This window comes from Xiphias gladius, unplaced genomic scaffold, assembly GCF_016859285.1.
Source record: "Xiphias gladius isolate SHS-SW01 ecotype Sanya breed wild unplaced genomic scaffold, ASM1685928v1 HiC_scaffold_1253, whole genome shotgun sequence".
NCBI lineage: Eukaryota > Metazoa > Chordata > Actinopteri > Istiophoriformes > Xiphiidae > Xiphias > Xiphias gladius.
In genome coordinates this window covers 1-22901 of record NW_024401561.1, presented here as the reverse complement: position 1 = coordinate 22901, position 22901 = coordinate 1, and the positions used below count along the sequence as shown (strand labels likewise).

Genomic DNA, 22901 nt, shown 5'->3' with positions numbered 1-22901 from the left:
GACACACATCTGTCCACACTGATCACCACCAGGATGTAGACACTGGCAAACATGTTCAGGGAGATTACGGTGCCGTACAGTTTGCACATGAAGTTGCCGAAAGGCCAGTGGAAATCCAAAGCCAGGTAGGTCACACCCAGGGGCAGGAATGCTGTGAAGAGGAAGTCGGCCACAGCAAGGTTGAGGAACCAAACTGTGTTAACTGTTTTCTTCATCTTGAACCCGGTCACCCAGATAACCACTCCATTCCCGAACACACCGAGAACGAAGGCCAGGCAGTAAACAATGAGAGACATGATGTGGAGAGACTGTCTCAGCTCATTATGGTCATCATAGTCCTTGTCGTCATACAACGAGCCATTTCCACCATATAAGTCTGTTGTATTATTTTTCTGCTTCATTGTCTCGAGACCAGCCTGCGATTGCAACATGAAAAATAAATCTTATTTTTTTTCTATTTTTCCTAGAGCATACACATGCAAACAGCAAACATCCTTAAAATGAAAAATGAAATTCATTGCACGCACAGGAAGAGAATATCAAGATTTGTAGATATATGGATTTAAATTATCTGATGGAAAGTAGCTAAGCTCGGCCTCTTTATAAAAAACCTTGTCCACTTAGAAAAGCAACAAACTATCTGAAATATAGCAGCTGACCTTTATCTTATAATTTTACCGAATGCCTTTGTTATTAAACTCCAGGGAAGGGGTTTTTCTGGGTAGCTTTAACCAACATCAGATGCCCTTATTGTCTTGTTTTTTTCAATCCAACCCCTTCAGATGAATCTCAAATTCAGGCAAAATCACAGGATAACATATTAGAGCACTGCCTTTCTCAGAGTTCGTCAGTCGGATCAGGATGTGTGTGCAGCAGAAGTAACTCTGGTCCAACTCTTACAAATTAATGGGAGCTGTGTGCCCTGAAGACTTCTGAACTATGTCAAGTCACTGGCACATTGAGGAAGGACCACATGTACCAAGCATACATACACACAAAAAAAACACGCTGCAGTATTCACACATGCACACACACAGACAGATGCATACACACACACACATAACACTTTTAATGCTTCTTACAACAAATTCCACTTGTACTGCAAGTTTGTGAGGCGTATACATTTAAATTTTCGAGAACAACTCCTAATCACGCAAATTAAAACTGGAGTCCTCTTTTCTCTTTTTAAAATTATCATTATTTTGAAATATTATCGTTTTTAATTTAACTAGATTTGCTTTTTGTGCTGTAGTTTAATTCCTAAACTTTTCTGTTTGGTTGCTAATACACATGCCAAGGCTCTGTAACATCATGCCTTGATGTTTCAAATTTCATTGCTGAATAAATCATTGAAAGTATAACAGGCAGGGCGCACTCCCCTCGTATAACATGGAGGGTATACGGGTATATGGGACTGTCCTATATAAAACAGACGTTCAGTCAGGGCCATAGCAAGGTTTTAAGCAATACTGAGATCATGTGTCCAAGTTCCCCCCAAAAGAAGAACAACCAAAAAAGAAGCGAATGATCCATTGCCACTTCTATGTGCTGTTTATTTGTGCTTATTTGTATTTCCACGTCCGACCATTAGGTGGAGCATCCTTCTTTTCAGATAAGTGATAGCCTACATAAATACCTTTTCAAGTTTATCAGTGTAATCAGGGTCATGTGTCGCTGCTATCAGTGAGAAAAGCATACAGCTTTTAACCATGCCCCAACCTCAAGCTGTGACATCTCATGTCCACCGAGGATCCTGCTGCATAATTTTCAGGGTAATATCCGAGATCTAGGTTATCTATATGTTCCTTCCTGTTAAGATCTTATATCACAGTCTTAATCAGATTTCTTCTAAAATTTAGAAACACATATGAGGTGCAACTACCTTTAGTGTGCTGGAGAAGGGTTATTATCTCTAAATACTTTTCATACCCGCAGGGGTCACCACAGCTTTTACAAGTACAATTTAGACAAGGCTATAAGCGTTTTATGTAATTTATTTCTCCATGAATAAAGGGTGTAAAAATGTACATTGAATATTAAAGAAATACATATGAGATACATAAATTAATTTGAAAATATGGGGTTTTATCTTACATTCAGGCCAACAAGTCAAGGTAACATAAATACCAGTATGTCCAAAGTGTTTCACTAATAACGATAAGAATAATAACTAATAACAATGAAAAAAACAAATGTATCATAAATCTTACTCAATTGAGCTCATTAGAACAAGGACATGATGTAAAAGCTAGAGATAATTGATGACTTTTACACAAAAAGCCTATCAAAAATGTAAGTACTTAATCATAATTGACTGATGAGGAACCCACTTCATGACTTTAATATACTAAGAAGGTAGTAAAGACCGGACCACACTGATTGATTTCCAATAAATAGCACTGTTTGCACTATTAATGACACTTTAATGGTGCAAACAGGCACTATTTAGTACATTCTGTAAAACTATACTGTTTGCACCATTAAAGACTAAAAATCACTGTGCTCTCGCCTTTCTTTCCCTTTGATGTTCTCTGTCTTTGGTCTGAGGTGCACCTGAGTCAACCACACATTATAATAAAGCTTTTATAGACAGGTGCATGCTACATATCACGATATGTTCCAGCTTGTCTATTATCATGTTATTCTAAAATTATGACCTATAACTAATTATACTCGTATCGTTACTGTGTTATCTCTGTTGTCACATACAGGCAAGGACATGGTCATCAAACTCTGCTGTGAGAGATGAAAAAAAAAATTTTTGCGCTTGAGTTACACAAATTCAACCATAAATTATGTCATAAGTATTTTGAAATTACCGCTGGATTATTTTTCCTAGGAGATGGCATTGACCCTTTGAGCTCTGTTATGGTGACAACAGAGCTATAATATAATCTAATAATAAACTCAAAATGACTTTCTGTGTACAGTCCCAGTTTTTGGTTCTTCATGACATAGACAGTCTATACTTCAGTATTAAGAGCTGACTTGTCATTGATCTGACTGGTGTCCACTGACTTTGTGTCACTTTGAGAGCGTGTCTCCTCTTCCTGGAAGGCTGTTTCCAATACATTCAGGATGGATTTGCGGACTTTATCCTTGAAATCTTGGCCCATGAACACATACAGCAGCGGGTTCAGGCAACTGTTGAGAAAGGCCAGGCTGGTGGTAATAGGGACACCGATAACAATGACATGGCACAATGTTCCACTTTGATTAAGACCAGTGAAATGAACCAACTCAATTAGAACCATGATGTGAAAGGGAGCCCAGCACAGGAAAAATGTGGTGATAACGGCAGCAATGATCTTAAAGGGGCGACTTGACTGGCTGGCCAGGGTGCGGTTCCTTCTGAGACGATGGATTATCACAGCATAGGAGGACACAATGACAGTGAAGGGGATAACAAATGCCAGGAAGAAGCGGGTGATGGTCATGACCTGTTGACGAAACTGTCGCAGCTGATTGACAGAAGGTGTTACAAAATCATCTGAAAGTCCATAGTTGGTGAAGCAGAAGATGTGGTCTTTATATGATGGTGTAGTGTCCCTGAAGACGAAGTATGGAGTGCTGAGAATCAGAGCCAGTACCCAAACACCCAGACTCACACAGGATGCCTTGCGTACACTTCGGTGGTTCTGGGCCCAGACGGGCCACACCACAGACACACATCTGTCCACACTGATCACCACCAGGATGTAGACACTGGCAAACATGTTTAGACAACTTATAGTGCTGTTCAGTTTGCACATGAAGTTGCCGAAAGGCCAGTGGAAATCCAAAGCCAGGTAGGTCACACCCAGGGGCAGGAATGCTGTGAAGAGGAAGTCGGCCACAGCAAGGTTGAGGAACCAAACTGTGTTAACTGTTTTCTTCATCTTGAACCCGGTCACCCAGATAACCACTCCATTGCCGAACACACCGAGAACGAAGGCCAGGCAGTAAACAATGAGAGACATGATGTGGAGAGACTTTTTCAGCTCAGCATATGCGTCACAGTCATTTATTCCTGATACATTTCTTGTATCGTTGTGATAGAAAGGGGTAGTGGTCATTTCCATCGTTGTCTTGAGACCTGAAATGGCAATAACATTAATCAATATGAAACTTTTTTCCATTTTCTAGTTAACCCATATACATGTCAGCCAGCCCTCCCTCTCTGAGAGACGTAATAACCAAAGGGGTCTTATTTATCTACAAAGCCCATGTTGGTTAATAGCCATCTTATATCTCATATTTGCTTCTCCGGCACTTCAACCCATATTTAACCCACTCCAGTGAATGGTTGATGCTCCAGGAGCCACGAACTAGAACTGAGGAAAAACTGTCTTTGTTGTGATGGAAGAATCTGCAATACACCGAAAAATCAAAGTACTTATGCTCCTCTGTAACTTTTAGACCATTCTTAATGAACGTTCTCTGCCTGCTCTGTCTGCTTTCACTGACCCTGAACCCTGTTTACTGTCAGTTTTCTGTCTGATTTATTTTCCTGTTATTATAATATTGTATCATGCTGCTAACCGGGTGTTGCTGAGTAATGACACTATTTCCCAACAGTTAGACACACGCATTAAATGGCAAAAAAGTTTGATGATGAAAGGTTTTAGCAAAATCATTATACTGACAGTACCTTTACTGCAAATTCTTTTTAAAGATCGTTATTGACCCAGAGAAACAGCCAGTTCTCTGAAATAAAGAAGTATAGCTTATTTAACGACTTTAAATCAATTGCATTACAATTAAAATCCAATGTAAGATGTTGGTCTAGGTCCCTGCAGCCAAAATCTGATGATTTTGTCCACATATTTCCTTTTACCAACCTTGCTGGATTAATCTTGCATGAACTAGCAAAGGTAACGTACCTTTCTCAAAGCTCTCCAGTTGGTCGAGGACGAATCTGCAGCAGAAGTTTCCCTGATCAAACGCTGACAGGTTAATATAAACTGCTCTGTGGGTAGAAATATTTCACTGCCCAAGCTGAGGCGGAGCCACAAGCAGCACGCACAGAAAAAAATAACTCCTTTCCACCCTGAAGTCTAATATATCTCTTGTATCCACGTGCACTTGAACTCTTTGGGCACTGTCAATAAAAAATGTTTGTTTGTGTCTTCATTGATAGATGAGCTGCATCATGCATATGTTGACACATTTCACTATTATGTTATACTTCAAATACATCATACTCTTTGTTGCATTGTGTTCACACCTGTGTTCAGCATCTGGACATTACTCCATCTTTTACTGCCCCCTCTCTTCAGCCTGCACCACCTTACAAGAAAGTCACACTAGCGTCTGTCAGTAATCGAAGGTTGAGGAGCAGTTTGATAAAAGAGCAGCCTACTCTGCGCTGAAGCTAGATGTGTATAAACTATGCAGCATCTGTAGGTCCAACCCTGCAAGCACAAAATATCTGAGGTCAGAATATAGCTTTTTATGAAATGATATATTTGTAGTAGAGCAGTTTCCTATGTGGATGTTGTCAGCATCCTGTTTTGCACTCTTAATCAGATTTCCCTAGAAAATTTGAAATATATCTGGTTTTGAAGTTAGGTGTTACTGAAAACTTATGAAAAAAGTTTGAGGAACCACAAAACGTTCAGACAAACAGTAGATGATACTACAAGAGTAAAACATACACTACACACTATAATGTCCCTGTATTGCTACTGTTTAGCTTTGTATTTTGTCTTGTGACCCTTTGGAAGAAGAGCAGAGACATAAGATTTTAACCAAGTGAGTCCTCATCTATTAGCACAGCCCTATTTAATTACAGAGCTTACTTTTAAAGGCGGACCTTTTTGATTTCACTGGAGGTATTAACTAACTACACTCACTTCTACAGTTTGTCCTTGACTGAAACCTTCCCACAATTCACTCACAGTTCTGGTTGACTGCTCTCTTTACTTTCAGCAGCAGAGCACTGTTCCACAAATTTCTTTGCTTTAACATTATAACAAAAATTCATAATATTGGAGGACTGCAAAATACTTCCAAATGCCAATAAAATTAGATAATGAAAGGATCAGGACAGATCCAAACAAGCTAAAGGTCCAAACTATTTCACTAATAAAATGAACAAATTCATCATCAATGTTACCCACTTGAGCTCATCAGAATGATTGGACACAACATAAAAGCTACTGATTGATTTCTCATTTGTTGTTATGATATGCTATTATCAGGTGTTACAACAGATGAGTTGGGTATGTGCCTGATACCAGAGAGGAGATTACAGGCACAGTGTGTTATGAAGTTATACGGTGATTATGAGATGAACATAATGAGTGGAAAACAATAAAGTCTGAATTATATTTTAACAATTGAAATAATGGTGACAGCAAAAATGACATCAAGTCATCACCATCATCATCCTACTAATTTTACATCAGAATTAAGAATGTGAAGGGAAGTTTGTGTTATATTACAATATGCCATATAAACCAACATCATACAGAACACAGAATAAGTGTGCCATTCCAGTTTTCTGTGAAGCTCTGTTATCTGACGGTTGAGGTATAATGTAGACCTTAAGCCAGGTAAGAAGTGGAGCTGCTACATTACAAACATTAAACTGTAAGATCACAGTAACCATCATGTATAAATGTTTATCCAACCAGCAGTCAAAGTTCAGGTGAAACACTTTGTATGGTCCTGCCAAATGGAAAGCAACAAGGTAGACTGACGGTATCCAGGTGCTCTGTGCATTATAAGAAATAGACATTTTACAGCGATTTACGTGGTGAAATGACTATATAAGCGAAAAGAGCAAAATTACAACACAGACCTACATCTGAAAATGGTGCAGATCAACCCCCCATTTCATGTGTTAAAAGCCCATTTTTTGCAGTGGTTTAGAAATAATGCCTTGTATATTCTATATTCAGTAAAATCTGCTCCATACAGCCTATTATATTGTACAGCAAGAAAGGCATGTTTTTGTGTTTATTGTGAAAGTGTCACTGTGTTTTGTAGGTGATGTTCCAGCCTGTCAATTATCATGGTATTCTAAAATTATGACCTATAACTAATTATACTCGTATCGTTACTGTGTTATCTCTGTTGTCACATACAGGCAAGGACATGGTCATCAAAATCTGCTGTGAGAGAAGAAAAAAAAATTTTTTGCGCTTGAGTTACACAAATTCAACCATAAGTTATGTAATACGTATTTTGAAATTACTGCTGGATTATTTTTCCTAGGAGATGGCATTGACCCTTTGAGCTCTGTTATGGTGACGACAGAGATATAATATAATTTAATAATAAACTCAAAATGATTTTCTGTGTACAGTCCCAGTTTTTGGTTCTTCATGACATAGACAGTCTATACTTCAGTATTAAGAGTTGATTTGTCATTGATCTGACTGGTGTCCACTGAGTTTGTGGCAGTGTGAGAGCGTGTCTCCTCTTCCTGGAAGGCTGTTTCCAATACATTCAGGATGGATTTGCGGACTTTATCCTTGAAATCTTGGCCCATGAACACATACAGCAGCGGGTTCAGGCAACTGTTGAGAAAGGCCAGGCTGGTGGTAATAGGGACACCGATAACAATGACATGGCACAATGTTCCACTTGAATGATTTGCCGTGTGCTTTACCATCTCAATTAGATCAATGATGTGAAAGGGAGCCCAGCACAGGAAAAATGTGGTGATAACGGCAGCAATGATCTTAAAGGGGCGACTTGACTGGCTGGCCAGGGTGCGGTTCCTTATGAGACGATGGATTATCAAAGCATAGGAGGACACAATGACGGTGAAGGGGATAACAAATGCCAGGAAGAAGCGGGTGATGGTCATGACCTGTTGACGAAACATTCGCAGCTGAATCACAGAAGGTGTCTTACGATCATCTGAAAGAGCATAGTTTGTGAAGCAGAAGATTGGGCCTTTATATGATGGTGTAGTGTCCCTGAAGACGAAGTATGGAGTGCTGAGAATCAGAGCCAGTACCCAAACACCCAGACTCACACAGGATGCCTTGCGTACACTTCGGTGGTTCTGGGCCCAGACGGGCCACACCACAGACACACATCTGTCCACACTGATCACCACCAGGATGTAGACACTGGCAAACATGTTTAGACGACTTATAGTGCTGTTCAGTTTGCACATGAAGTTGCCGAAAGGCCAGTGGAAATCCAAAGCCAGGTAGGTCACACCCAGGGGCAGGAATGCTGTGAAGAGGAAGTCGGCCAGCAAGGTTGAGGAACCAAACTGTGTTAACTGTTTTCTTCATCTTCAACCCGTCACCCAGATAACCACTCCATTGCCGAACACACCGAGAACGAAGGCCAGGCAGTAAACAATGAGAGACATGATGTGGAGAGACTTTTTCAGCTCAGCATATGCGTCATCAGTCATTTATTCCTGATACATTTCTTGTATCGTTGTGATAGAAAGGGTAGTGGTCATTTCCATCGTTGTCTTGAGACCTGAAATGGCAATAACATTAATCAATATGAAACTTTTTCCATTTTCTAGTTAACCCATATACATGTCAGCCAGCCCTCCTCTCTGAGAGACGTAATAATCAAAGGGTCTTATTTATCTACAAAGCCCTTGTTGGTTAATAGCCATCTTATATCTCATATTTTGCTCGGCACTTCAACCCATATTTAACCCACTCCAGTGAATGGTTGATGCTCCAGGAGCCACGAACTAGAACTGAAATACATACTTATGCTCCTTTTAGACCATTCCGTTCTCTGCCTGCTCTGTCTGCTTTCACTGACCCTGAACCCTGTTTACTGTCAGTTTTACTATTTCCCAACAGACACGCATTAAATGGCAAAAAAGTTTGATGATGAAAGGTTTTAGCAAAATCATTATACTGACAGTACCTTTACTGCAAATTCTTTTTAAAGATCGTTATTGACCCAGAGAAACAGCCAGTTCTCTGAAATAAAGAAGTATAGCTTATTTAATGACTTTAAATCAATTGCATTACAATTAAAATCCAATGTAAGATGTTGGTCTAGGTCTCTGCAGCCAAAATCTGATGATTTTGTCCACATATTTCCTTTTACCAACCTTGCTGGATTAATCTTGCATGAACTAGCAAAGGTAACGCACCTTCTCAAAGCTCTCCAGTTGGTCGAGGACGAATCTGCAGCAGAAGTTTCCCTGATCAAATGCTGACAGGTTAATATAAACTGCTCTGTGGGTAGAAATATTTCACTGCCCAAGCTGAGGCGGAGCCACAAGCAGCACGCACAGAAAAAAATAACTCCTTTCCACCCTGAAGTCTAATAATCTCTTGTATCCACGTGCACTTGAACTCTTTGGGCACTGTCGATAAAAAATGTTTGTTTGTGTCTTCATTGATAGATGAGCTGCATCATGCATATGTTGACACATTTCACTATTATATTATACTTCAAATACATCATACTCTTTGTTGCATTGTGTTCACACCTGTGTTCAGCATCTGGACATTACTCCATCTTTTACTGCCCCCTCTCTTCAGCCTGCACCACCTTACAAGAAAGTCACACTAGCGTCTGTCAGTAATCGAAGGTTGAGGAGCAGTTTGATAAAAGAGCAGCCTACTCTGCGCTGAAGCTAGATGTGTATAAACTATGCAGCATCTGTAGGTCCAACCCTGCAAGCACAAAATATCTGAGGTCAGAATATAGTAGAGCAGTTTCCTATGTGGATGTTGTCAGCATCCTGTTTTGCACTCTTAATCAGATTTCCCTAGAAAATTTGAAATATATCTGATTTGCAATTAGGTTTTACTGAAAACTTATGAAAAAAGTTTGAGGAACCACAAAACGTTCAGACAAACAGTAGATGATACTACAAAAGTAAAACATACACTACACACTATAATGTCCCTGTATTGCTACTGTTTAGCTTTGTATTTTGTTTTGTGACCCTTTGGAAGAAGAGCAGATACATAAGATTTTAACCAAGTGAGTCCTCATCTATTGGCACAGCCCTATTTAATTACAGAGCTTAATTTTAAAGGCGGACCTTTTTGATTTCACTGGAGGTATTAACTAACTACACTCACTTCTACAGTTTGTCCTTGACTGAAACCTTCCCACAATTCACTCACAGTTCTGGTTGACTGCTCTCTTTACTTTCAGCAGCAGAGCACTGTTCCACAAATTTCTTTGCTTTAACATTATATGAAAGAGCAACAAAAAATTCATAATATTGGAGGACTGCAAAATACTTTCCAAATGCCAATAAAATTAGATAATGAAAGGATCAGGACAGATCCAAACAAGCTAAAGGTCCAAACTATTTCACTAATAAAATGAACAAATTCATCATCAATGTTACCCACTTGAGCTCATCAGAATGATTGGACACAACATAAAAGCTACTGATTGATTTCTGTCATTTACGGTTGTTAGTTATGATATGCTATTATCAGGTGTTACAACAGATGAGTTGGGTATGTGCCTGATACCAGAGAGGAGATTACAGGCACAGTGTGTTATGAAGTTATACGGTGATTATGAGACGAACATAATGAGTGGAAAAACAATAAAGTCTGAATTATATTTTAACAATTGAAATAATGGTGACAGCAAAATGACATCAAGTCATCACCATCATCATCCTACTAATTTTACATCAGAATTAAGAATGTGAAGGGAAGTTTGTGTTATATTACAATATGCCATATAAACCAACATCATACAGAACACAGAATAAGTGTGCCATTCCAGTTTTCTGTGAAGCTCTGTTATCTGACGGTTGAGGTATAATGTAGACCTTAAGCCAGGTAAGAAGTGGAGCTGCTACATTACAAACATTAAACTGTAAGATCACAGTAACCATCATGTATAAATGTTTATCCAACCAGCAGTCAAAGTTCAGGTGAAACACTTTGTATGGTCCTGCCAAATGGAAAGCAACAAGGTAGACTGACGGTATCCAGGTGCTCTGTGCATTATAAGAAATAGACATTTTACAGCGATTTACGTGGTGAAATGACTATATAAGCGAAAAGAGCAAAATTACAACACAGACCTACATCTGAAAATGGTGCAGATCAACCCCCATTTCATGTGTTAAAAGCCCATTTTTTGCAGTGGTTTAGAAATAATGCCTTGTATATTCTATATTCAGTAAAATCTGCTCCATACAGCCTATTATATTGTACAGCAAGAAAGGCATGTTTTTGTGTTTATTGTGAAAGTGTCACTGTGTTTTGTAGGTGATGTTCCAGCCTGTCAATTATCATGGTATTCTAAAATTATGACCTATAACTAATTATACTCGTATCGTTACTGTGTTATCTCTGTTGTCACATACAGGCAAGGACATGGTCATCAAAATCTGCTGTGAGAGAAGAAAAAAAACAATTTTGCGCTTGAGTTACACAAATTCAACCATAAGTTATGTAATACGTATTTTGAAATTACTGCTGGATTATTTTTCCTAGGAGATGGCATTGACCCTTTGAGCTCTGTTATGGTGACGACAGAGATATAATATAATTTAATAATAAACTCAAAATGATTTTCTGTGTACAGTCCCAGTTTTTGGTTCTTCATGACATAGACAGTCTATACTTCAGTATTAAGAGTTGATTTGTCATTGATCTGACTGGTGTCCACTGAGTTTGTGACAGTGTGAGAGCGTGTCTCCTCTTCCTGGAAGGCTGTTTCCAATACATTCAGGATGGATTTGCGGACTTTATCCTTGAAATCTTGGCCCATGAACACATACAGCAGCAGGTTCAGGCAACTGTTGAGAAAGGCCAGAGTGGAGGTAATAGGGACACCGATAACAATGACATGGCACAATGTTCCACTTTGATTAAGACCAGTGAAATGAACCAACTCAATTAGATCAATGATGTGAAAGGGAGCCCAGCACAGGAAAAATGTGGTGATAACGGCAGCAATGATCTTAAAGGGGCGACTTGACTGGCTGGCCAGGGTGCGGTTCCTTCTGAGACGATGGATTATCACAGCATAGGAGGACACAATGACGGTGAAGGGGACAACAAATGCCAGGAAGAAGCGGGTGATGGTCATGACCTGGTGACGAAACTGTCGCAGCTGATTCACAGAAGGTGTTACAAAATCATCTGAAAGTCCATAGTTGGTGAAGCAGAAGATGTGGTCTTTATGTGATGGTGTAGTGTCCCTGAAGACGTAGTTTATATCGCTGAGAATCAGAGCCAGTACCCAAACACCCAGACTCACACAGGATGCCTTGCGTACACTTCGGTGGTTCCGGGCCCAGACGGGCCACACCACAGACACACATCTGTCCACACTGATCACCACCAGGATGTAGACACTGGCAAACATGTTCAGGGAGATTACGGTGCCGTACAGTTTGCACATGAAGTTGCCGAAAGGCCAGTGGAAATCCAAAGCCAGGTAGGTCACACCCAGGGGCAGGAATGCTGTGAAGAGGAAGTCGGCCACAGCAAGGTTGAGGAACCAAACTGTGTTAACTGTTTTCTTCATCTTGAACCCGGTCACCCAGATAACCACTCCATTCCCGAACACACCGAGAACGAAGGCCAGGCAGTAAACAATGAGAGACATGATGTGGAGAGACTGTCTCAGCTCATTATGGTCATCATAGTCCTTGTCGTCATACAACGAGCCATTTCCACCATATAAGTCTGTTGTATTATTTTTCTGCTTCATTGTGTCGAGACCAGCCTGCGATTGCAACATGAAAAATAAATCTTATTTTTTTTCTATTTTTCCTAGAGCATACACATGCAAACAGCAAACATCCTTAAAATGAAAAATGAAATTCATTGCACGCACAGGAAGAGAATATCAAGATTTGTAGATATATGGATTTAAATTATCTGATGGAAAGTAGCTAAACTCGGCCTCTTTATAAAAAACCTTGTCCACTTAGAAAAGCAACAAACTATCTGAAATATAGCAGCTGACCTTTATCTTATAATTTTACCGAATGCCTTTGTTATTAAACTCCAGGGAAGGGGTTTTTCTGGGTAGCTTTAACCAACATCAGATGCCCTTATTGTCTTGTTTTTTTCAATCCAACCCCTTCAGATGAATCTCAAATTCAGGCAAAATCACAGGATAACATATTAGAGCACTGCCTTTCTCAGAGTTCGTCAGTCGGATCAGGATGTGTGTGCAGCAGAAGTAACTCTGGTCCAACTCTTACAAATTAATGGGAGCTGTGTGCCCTGAAGACTTCTGAACTATGTCAAGTCACTGGCACATTGAGGAAGGACCACATGTACCAAGCATACATACACACAAAAAAAACACGCACGCGTGTATTCACACATGCACACACACAGACAGATGCATACACACACACACATAACACTTTTAATGCTTCTTACAACAAATTCCACTTGTACTGCAAGTTTGTGAGGCGTATACATTTAAATTTTCGAGAACAACTCCTAATCACGCAAATTAAAACTGGAGTCCTCTTTTCTCTTTTTAAAATTATCATTATTTTGAAATATTATCGTTTTTAATTTAACTAGATTTGCTTTTGTGCTGTAGTTTAATTCCTAAACTTTTCTGTTTGGTTGCTAATACACATGCCAAGGCTCTGTAACATCATGCCTTGATGTTTCAAATTTCATTGCTGAATAAATCATTGAAAGTATAACAGGCAGGGCGCACTCCCCTCGTATAACATGGAGGGTATACGGGTATATGGGACTGTCCTATATAAAACAGACGTTCAGTCAGGGCCATAGCAAGGTTTTAAGCAATACTGAGATCATGTGTCCAAGTTCCCCCCAAAAGAAGAACAACCAAAAAAGAAGCGAATGATCCATTGCCACTTCTATGTGCTGTTTATTTGTGCTTATTTGTATTTCCACGTCCGACCATTAGGTGGAGCATCCTTCTTTTCAGATAAGTGATAGCCTACATAAATACCTTTTCAAGTTTATCAGTGTAATCAGGGTCATGTGTCGCTGCTATCAGTGAGAAAAGCATACAGATTTTAACCATGCCCCAACCTCAAGCTGTGACATCTCATGTCCACCGAGGATCCTGCTGCATAATTTTCAGGGTAATATCCGAGATCTAGGTTATCTATATGTTCCTTCCTGTTAAGATCTTATATCACAGTCTTAATCAGATTTCTTCTAAAATTTAGAAACACATATGAGGTGCAACTACCTTTAGTGTGCTGGAGAAGGGTTATTATCTTGAAATACTTTTCATACCATGAGGGGTCACCACAGCTTTTACAAGTACAATTTAGACAAGGCTATAAGCGTTTTTATGTAATTTATTTCTCCATGAATAAAGGGTGTAAAAATGTACATTGAATATTAAAGAAATACATATGAGATACATAAATTAATTTGAAAATATGGGGTTTTATCTTACATTCAGGCCAACAAGTCAAGGTAACATAAATACCAGTATGTCCAAAGTGTTTCACTAATAACGATAAGAATAATAACTAATAACAATGAAAAAAACAAATGTATCATAAATCTTACTCAATTGAGCTCATTAGAACAAGGACATGATGTAAAAGCTAGAGATAATTGATGACTTTTACACAAAAAGCCTATCAAAAATGTAAGTACTTAATCATAATTGACTGATGAGGAACCCACTTCCTGACTTTAATATACTAAGAAGGTAGTAAAGACCGGACCACACTGATTGATTTCCAATAAATAGCACTGTTTGCACTATTAATGACACTTTAATGGTGCAAACAGGCACTATTTAGTACATTCTGTAAAACTATACTGTTTGCACCATTAAAGACTAAAAATCACTGTGCTCTCGCCTTTCTTTCCCTTTGATGTTCTCTGTCTTTGGTCTGAGGTGCACCTGAGTCAACCACACATTATAATAAAGCTTTTATAGACAGGTGCATGCTACATATCACGATATGTTCCAGCTTGTCTATTATCATGTTATTCTAAAATTATGACCTATAACTAATTATACTCGTATCGTTACTGTGTTATCTCTGTTGTCACATACAGGCAAGGACATGGTCATCAAACTCTGCTGTGAGAGATGAAAAAAAAAAATTTTGCGCTTGAGTTACACAAATTCAACCATAAATTATGTAATACGTATTTTGAAATTACCGCTGGATTATTTTTCCTAGGAGATGGCATTGACCCTTTGAGCTCTGTTATGGTGACAACAGAGCTATAATATAATCTAATAATAAACTCAAAATGACTTTCTGTGTACAGTCCCAGTTTTTGGTTCTTCATGACATAGACAGTCTATACTTCAGTATTAAGAGCTGACTTGTCATTGATCTGACTGGTGTCCACTGAGTTTGTGGCAGTGTGAGAGCGTGTCTCCTCTTCCTGGAAGGCTGTTTCCAATACATTCAGGATGGATTTGCGGACTTTATCCTTGAAATCTTGGCCCATGAACACATACAGCAGCGGGTTCAGGCAACTGTTGAGAAAGGCCAGAGTGGAGGTAATAGGGACACCGATAACAATGACATGGCACAATGTTCCACTTTGATTAAGACCAGTGAAATGAACAAACTCAATTAGAACAATGATGTGAGAGGGAGCCCAGCACAGGAAAAATGTGGTGATAACGGCAGCAATGATCTTAAAGGGGCGACTTGACTGGCTGGCCAGGGTGCGGTTCCTTATGAGACGATGGATTATCACAGCATAGGAGGACACAATGACAGTGAAGGGGATAACAAATGCCAGGAAGAAGCGGGTGATGGTCATGACCTGTTGACGAAACTGTCGCAGCTGATTCACAGAAGGTGTTACAAAATCATCTGAAAGTCCATAGTTGGTGAAGCAGAAGATGTGGTCTTTATGTGATGGTGTAGTGTCCCTGAAGACGTAGTTTATATCGCTGAGAATCAGAGCCAGTACCCAAACACCCAGACTCACACAGGATGCCTTGCGTACACTTCGGTGGTTCCGGGCCCAGACGGGCCACACCACAGACACACATCTGTCCACACTGATCACCACCAGGATGTAGACACTGGCAAACATGTTCAGGGAGATTACGGTGCCGTACAGTTTGCACATGAAGTTGCCGAAAGGCCAGTGGAAATCCAAAGCCAGGTAGGTCACACCCAGGGGCAGGAATGCTGTGAAGAGGAAGTCGGCCACAGCAAGGTTGAGGAACCAAACTGTGTTAACTGTTTTCTTCATCTTGAACCCGGTCACCCAGATAACCACTCCATTGCCGAACACACCGAGAACGAAGGCCAGGCAGTAAACAATGAGAGACATGATGTGGAGAGACTGTCTCAGCTCAGCATATGCGTCACAGTCATTTATTCCTGATACATTTCTTGTATCGTTGTGATAGAAAGGGGTAGTGGTCATTTCCATCGTTGTCTTGAGACCTGAAATGGCAATAACATTAATCAATATGAAACTTTTTTCCATTTTCTAGTTAACCCATATACATGTCAGCCAGCCCTCCTCTCTGAGAGACGTAATAATCAAAGGGTCTTATTTATCTACAAAGCTCATTGTTGGTTAATAGCCATCTTATATCTCATATTTGCTGCTCCGGCACTTCAACCCATATTTAACCCACTCCAGTGAATGGTTGATGCTCCAGGAGCCACGAACTAGAACTGAAATACACCGAAAAATCAAAGTACTTATGCTCCTCTGTAACTTTTAGACCATTCTTAATGAACGTTCTCTGCCTGCTCTGTCTGCTTTCCCTGACCCTGAACCCTGTTTACTGTCAGTTTTCTGTCTGATTTATTTTCCTGTTATTATAATATTGTATCATGCTGCTAACCGGGTGTTGCTGAGTAATGACACTATTTCCCAACAGTTAGACACACGCATTAAATGGCAAAACAATTTGATGATGAAAGGTTTTAGCAAAATTATTATACTGACAGTACCTTTACTGCAAATTCTTTTTAAAGATCGTTATTGACCCAGAGAAACAGCCAGTTCTCTGAAATAAAGAAGTATAGCTTATTTAACGACTTTAAATCAATTGCATTACAATTAAAATCCAATGTAAGATTTTGGTCTAGGTCTCTGCAGCCAAAATCTGATGATTTTGTCCACATATTTCCTTTTACCAACCTTGCTGGATTAATCTTGCATGAACTAGCAAAGGTAACGTACCTCTCTCAAAGCTCTCCAGTTGGTCGAGGATGAATCTGCAGCAGAAGTTTCCCTGATCAAATGCTGACAGGTTAATATAAACTGCTCTGTGGGTAGAAATATTTCACTGCCCAAGCTGAGGCGGAGCCACAAGCAGCACGCACAGAAAAAAATAACTCCTTTCCACCCTGAAGTCTAATAAATCTCTTGTATCCACGTGCACTTGAACTCTTTGGGCACTGTCGATAAAAAATGTTTGTTTGTGTCTTCATTGATAGATGAGCTGCATCATGCATATGTTGACACATTTCACTATTATGTTATACTTCAAATACATCATACTCTTTGTTGCATTGTGTTCACACCTGTGTTCAGCATCTGGACATTACTCCATCTTTTACTGCCCCCTCTCTTCAGCCTGCACCACCTTACAAGAAAGTCACACTAGCGTCTGTCAGTAATCGAAGGTTGAGGAGCAGTTTGATAAAAGAGCAGCCTACTCTGCGCTGAAGCTAGATGTGTATAAACTATGCAGCATCTGTAGGTCCAACCCTGCAAGCACAAAATATCTGAGGTCAGAATATAGCTTTTTATGAAATGATATATTTGTAGTAGAGCAGTTTCCTATGTGGATGTTGTCAGCATCCTGTTTTGCACTCTTAATCAGATTTCCCTAGAAAATTTGAAATATATCTGGTTTTGAAATTAGGTGTTACTGAAAACTTATGAAAAAAGTTTGAGGAACCACAAAACGTTCAGACAAACAGTAGATGATACTACAAGAGTAAAACATACACTACACACTATAATGTCCCTGTATTGCTACTGTTTAGCTTTGTATTTTGTTTTGTGACCCTTTGGAAGAAGAGCAGAGACATAAGATTTTAACCAAGTGAGTCCTCATCTATTAGCACAGCCCTATTTAATTACAGAGCTTACTTTTAAAGGCGGACCTTTTTGATTTCACTGGAGGTATTAACTAACTACACTCACTTCTACAGTTTGTCCTTGACTGAAACCTTCCCACAATTCACTCACAGTTCTGGTTGACTGCTCTCTTTACTTTCAGCAGAAGATTACTGTTCCACAAATTTCTTTGCTTTAACATTATATGAAAGAGCAACAAAAAAATTCATAATATTGGAGGACTGCAAAATACTTTCCAAATGCCAATAAAATTAGATAATGAAAGGATCAGGACAGATCCAAACAAGCTAAAGGTCCAAACTATTTCACTAATAAAATGAACAAATTCATCATCAATGTTACCCACTTGAGCTCATCAGAATGATTGGACACAACATAAAAGCTACTGATTGATTTCTGTCATTTACCGGTTGTTAGTTATGATATGTTATTATCAGGTGTTACAACAGATGAGTTGGGTATGTGCCTGATACCAGAGAGGGAGATTACAGGCACAGTGTGTTATGAAGTTATACGGTGATTATGAGACGAACATAATGAGTGGAAAAACAATAAAGTCTGAATTATATTTTAACAATTGAAATAATGGTGACAGCAAAAATGACATCAAGTCATCACCATCATCATCCTACTAATTTTACATCAGAATTAAGAATGTGAAGGGAAGTTTGTGTTATATTACAATATGCCATATAAACCAACATCATACAGAACACAGAATAAGTGTGCCATTCCAGTTTTCTGTGAAGCTCTGTTATCTGACGGTTGAGGTATAATGTAGACCTTAAGCCAGGTAAGAAGTGGAGCTGCTACATTACAAACATTAAACTGTAAGATCACAGTAACCATCATGTATAAATGTTTATCCAACCAGCAGTCAAAGTTCAGGTGAAACACTTTGTATGGTCCTGCCAAATGGAAAGCAACAAGGTAGACTGACGGTATCCAGGTGCTCTGTGCATTATAAGAAATAGACATTTTACAGCGATTTACGTGGTGAAATGACTATATAAGCGAAAAGAGCAAAATTACAACACAGACCTACATCTGAAAATGGTGCAGATCAACCCCCCATTTCATGTGTTAAAAGCCCATTTTTTGCAGTGGTTTAGAAATAATGCCTTGTATATTCTATATTCAGTAAAATCTGCTCCATACAGCCTATTATATTGTACAGCAAGAAAGGCATGTTTTTGTGTTTATTGTGAAAGTGTCACTGTGTTTTGTAGGTGATGTTCCAGCCTGTCAATTATCATGGTATTCTAAAATTATGACCTATAACTAATTATACTCGTATCGTTACTGTGTTATCTCTGTTGTCACATACAGGCAAGGACATGGTCATCAAAATCTGCTGTGAGAGAAGAAAAAAAACAATTTTGCGCTTGAGTTACACAAATTCAACCATAAGTTATGTAATACGTATTTTGAAATTACTGCTGGATTATTTTTCCTAGGAGATGGCATTGACCCTTTGAGCTCTGTTATGGTGACGACAGAGATATAATATAATTTAATAATAAACTCAAAATGATTTTCTGTGTACAGTCCCAGTTTTTGGTTCTTCATGACATAGACAGTCTATACTTCAGTATTAAGAGTTGATTTGTCATTGATCTGACTGGTGTCCACTGAGTTTGTGGCAGTGTGAGAGCGTGTCTCCTCTTCCTGGAAGGCTGTTTCCAATACATTCAGGATGGATTTGCGGACTTTATCCTTGAAATCTTGGCCCATGAACACATACAGCAGCGGGTTCAGGCAACTGTTGAGAAAGGCCAGGCTGGTGGTAATAGGGACACCGATAACAATGACATGGCACAATGTTCCACTTGAATGATTTGCCGTGTGCTTTACCATCTCAATTAGATCAATGATGTGAAAGGGAGCCCAGCACAGGAAAAATGTGGTGATAACGGCAGCAATGATCTTAAAGGGGCGACTTGACTGGCTGGCCAGGGTGCGGTTCCTTATGAGACGATGGATTATCAAAGCATAGGAGGACACAATGACGGTGAAGGGGATAACAAATGCCAGGAAGAAGCGGGTGATGGTCATGACCTGTTGACGAAACATTCGCAGCTGAATCACAGAAGGTGTCTTACGATCATCTGAAAGAGCATAGTTTGTGAAGCAGAAGATTGGGTCTTTATATGATGGTGTAGTGTCCCTGAAGACGAAGTATGGAGTGCTGAGAATCAGAGCCAGTACCCAAACACCCAGACTCACACAGGATGCCTTGCGTACACTTCGGTGGTTCCGGGCCCAGACGGGCCACAGCACAGACACACATCTGTCCACACTGATCACCACCAGGATGTAGACACTGGCAAACATGTTTAGACGACTTATAGTGCTGTTCAGTTTGCACATGAAGTTGCCGAAAGGCCAGTGGAAATCCAAAGCCAGGTAGGTCACACCCAGGGGCAGGAATGCTGTGAAGAGGAAGTCGGCCACAGCAAGGTTGAGGAACCAAACTGTGTTAACTGTTTTCTTCATCTTCAACCCGGTCACCCAGATAACCACTCCATTGCCGAACACACCGAGAACGAAGGCCAGGCAGTAAACAATGAGAGACATGATGTGGAGAGACTTTTTCAGCTCAGCATATGCGTCACAGTCATTTATTCCTGATACATTTCTTGTATCGTTGTGATAGAAAGGGGTAGTGGTCATTTCCATCGTTGTCTTGAGACCTGAAATGGCAATAACATTAATCAATATGAAACTTTTTTCCATTTTCTAGTTAACCCATATACATGTCAGCCAGCCCTCCCTCTCTGAGAGACGTAATAACCAAAGGGGTCTTATTTATCTACAAAGCCCATGTTGGTTAATAGCCATCTTATATCTCATATTTGCTGCTCCGGCACTTCAACCCATATTTAACCCACTCCAGTGAATGGTTGATGCTCCAGGAGCCACGAACTAGAACTGAAATACACCGAAAAATCAAAGTACTTATGCTCCTCTGTAACTTTTAGACCATTCTTAATGAACGTTCTCTGCCTGCTCTGTCTGCTTTCCCTGACCCTGAACCCTGTTTACTGTCAGTTTTCTTTCTGATTTATTTTCCTGTTATTATAATATTGTATCATGCTGCTAACCGGGTGTTGCTGAGTAATGACACTATTTCCCAACAGTTAGACACACGCATTAAATGGCAAAAAAGTTTGATGATGAAAGGTTTTAGCAAAATCATTATACTGACAGTACCTTTACTGCAAATTCTTTTTAAAGATCGTTATTGACCCAGAGAAACAGCCAGTTCTCTGAAATAAAGAAGTATAGCTTATTTAATGACTTTAAATCAATTGCATTACAATTAAAATCCAATGTAAGATGTTGGTCTAGGTCTCTGCAGCCAAAATCTGATGATTTTGTCCACATATTTCCTTTTACCAACCTTGCTGGATTAATCTTGCATGAACTAGCAAAGGTAACGTACCTTTCTCAAAGCTCTCCAGTTGGTCGAGGACGAATCTGCAGCAGAAGTTTCCCTGATCAAATGCTGACAGGTTAATATAAACTGCTCTGTGGGTAGAAATATTTCACTGCCCAAGCTGAGGCGGAGCCACAAGCAGCACGCACAGAAAAAAATAACTCCTTTCCACCCTGAAGTCTAATAAATCTCTTGTATCCACGTGCACTTGAACTCTTTGGGCACTGTCGATAAAAAATGTTTGTTTGTGTCTTCATTGATAGATGAGCTGCATCATGCATATGTTGACACATTTCACTATTATATTATACTTCAAATACATCATACTCTTTGTTGCATTGTGTTCACACCTGTGTTCAGCATCTGGACATTACTCCATCTTTTACTGCCCCCTCTCTTCAGCCTGCACCACCTTACAAGAAAGTCACACTAGCGTCTGTCAGTAATCGAAGGTTGAGGAGCAGTTTGATAAAAGAGCAGCCTACTCTGCGCTGAAGCTAGATGTGTATAAACTATGCAGCATCTGTAGGTCCAACCCTGCAAGCACAAAGTATCTGAGGTTAGAATATAGTAGAGCAGTTTCCTATGTGGATGTTGTCAGCATCCTGTTTTGCACTCTTAATCAGATTTCCCTAGAAAATTTGAAATATATCTGATTTGCAATTAGGTTTTACTGAAAACTTATGAAAAAAGTTTGAGGAACCACAAAACGTTCAGACAAACAGTAGATGATACTACAAAAGTAAAACATACACTACACACTATAATGTCCCTGTATTGCTACTGTTTAGCTTTGTATTTTGTTTTGTGACCCTTTGGAAGAAGAGCAGATACATAAGATTTTAACCAAGTGAGTCCTCATCTATTGGCACAGCCCTATTTAATTACAGAGCTTAATTTTAAAGGCGGACCTTTTTGATTTCACTGGAGGTATTAACTAACTACACTCACTTCTACAGTTTGTCCTTGACTGAAACCTTCCCACAATTCACTCACAGTTCTGGTTGACTGCTCTCTTTACTTTCAGCAGCAGAGCACTGTTCCACAAATTTCTTTATGTGGTGATTAGGAGACGAACATAATGAGTGGAAAAACAATAAAGTCTGAATTATATTTTAACAATTGAAATAATGGTGACAGCAAAAATGACATCAAGTCATCACCATCATCATCCTACTAATTTTACATCAGAATTAAGAATGTGAAGGGAAGTTTGTGTTATATTACAATATGCCATATAAACCAACATCATACAGAACACAGAATAAGTGTGCCATTCCAGTTTTCTGTGAAGCTCTGTTATCTGACGGTTGAGGTATAATGTAGACCTTAAGCCAGGTAAGAAGTGGAGCTGCTACATTACAAACATTAAACTGTAAGATCACAGTAACCATCATGTATAAATGTTTATCCAACCAGCAGTCAAAGTTCAGGTGAAACACTTTGTATGGTCCTGCCAAATGGAAAGCAACAAGGTAGACTGACGGTATCCAGGTGCTCTG

At 39.5% G+C, this 22901-nt stretch overlaps 5 protein-coding genes across 5 annotated transcripts; all 5 read right to left on the bottom strand.

Moving 5' to 3' along the window:
* Positions 1-2963: 2963 nt before the first annotated feature.
* On the bottom strand, positions 2964-4912 carry LOC120787190 (chemokine-like receptor 1). Its single transcript, XM_040122885.1, has 2 exons — positions 4863-4912; positions 2964-4075 (listed from the first exon to the last, which is right to left on the bottom strand). The coding sequence occupies exon 2, from the start codon at positions 4059-4061 to the stop codon at positions 2964-2966; it is 1098 nt and encodes a 365-aa protein (XP_039978819.1). The 5' UTR covers positions 4062-4075; positions 4863-4912.
* A 2412-nt stretch (positions 4913-7324) lies between these two features.
* Positions 7325-8362, bottom strand: LOC120787189 (chemokine-like receptor 1). Its single transcript, XM_040122884.1, is given in 3 exon segments — positions 7325-8195; positions 8197-8248; positions 8251-8362. Coding segments are annotated over 3 exon segments (1035 nt in total).
* A 3139-nt stretch (positions 8363-11501) lies between these two features.
* On the bottom strand, positions 11502-12627 carry LOC120787193 (chemokine-like receptor 1). The gene has a single exon (XM_040122887.1). The coding sequence runs from the start codon at positions 12625-12627 to the stop codon at positions 11527-11529; it is 1101 nt and encodes a 366-aa protein (XP_039978821.1). The 3' UTR covers positions 11502-11526.
* Positions 12628-15191: 2564 nt separating this feature from the next.
* Positions 15192-17147, bottom strand: LOC120787194 (chemokine-like receptor 1). The gene is made up of 2 exons (XM_040122888.1): positions 17055-17147; positions 15192-16303 (listed from the first exon to the last, which is right to left on the bottom strand). Exon 2 carries the CDS (start codon positions 16287-16289, stop codon positions 15192-15194), a length of 1098 nt encoding a protein of 365 aa, XP_039978822.1. The 5' UTR covers positions 16290-16303; positions 17055-17147.
* Positions 17148-19541: 2394 nt separating this feature from the next.
* Positions 19542-21668, bottom strand: LOC120787192 (chemokine-like receptor 1). The gene is made up of 2 exons (XM_040122886.1): positions 21406-21668; positions 19542-20653 (listed from the first exon to the last, which is right to left on the bottom strand). The coding sequence occupies exon 2, from the start codon at positions 20637-20639 to the stop codon at positions 19542-19544; it is 1098 nt and encodes a 365-aa protein (XP_039978820.1). The 5' UTR covers positions 20640-20653; positions 21406-21668.
* Between the last annotated feature and the right edge of the window lie 1233 nt (positions 21669-22901).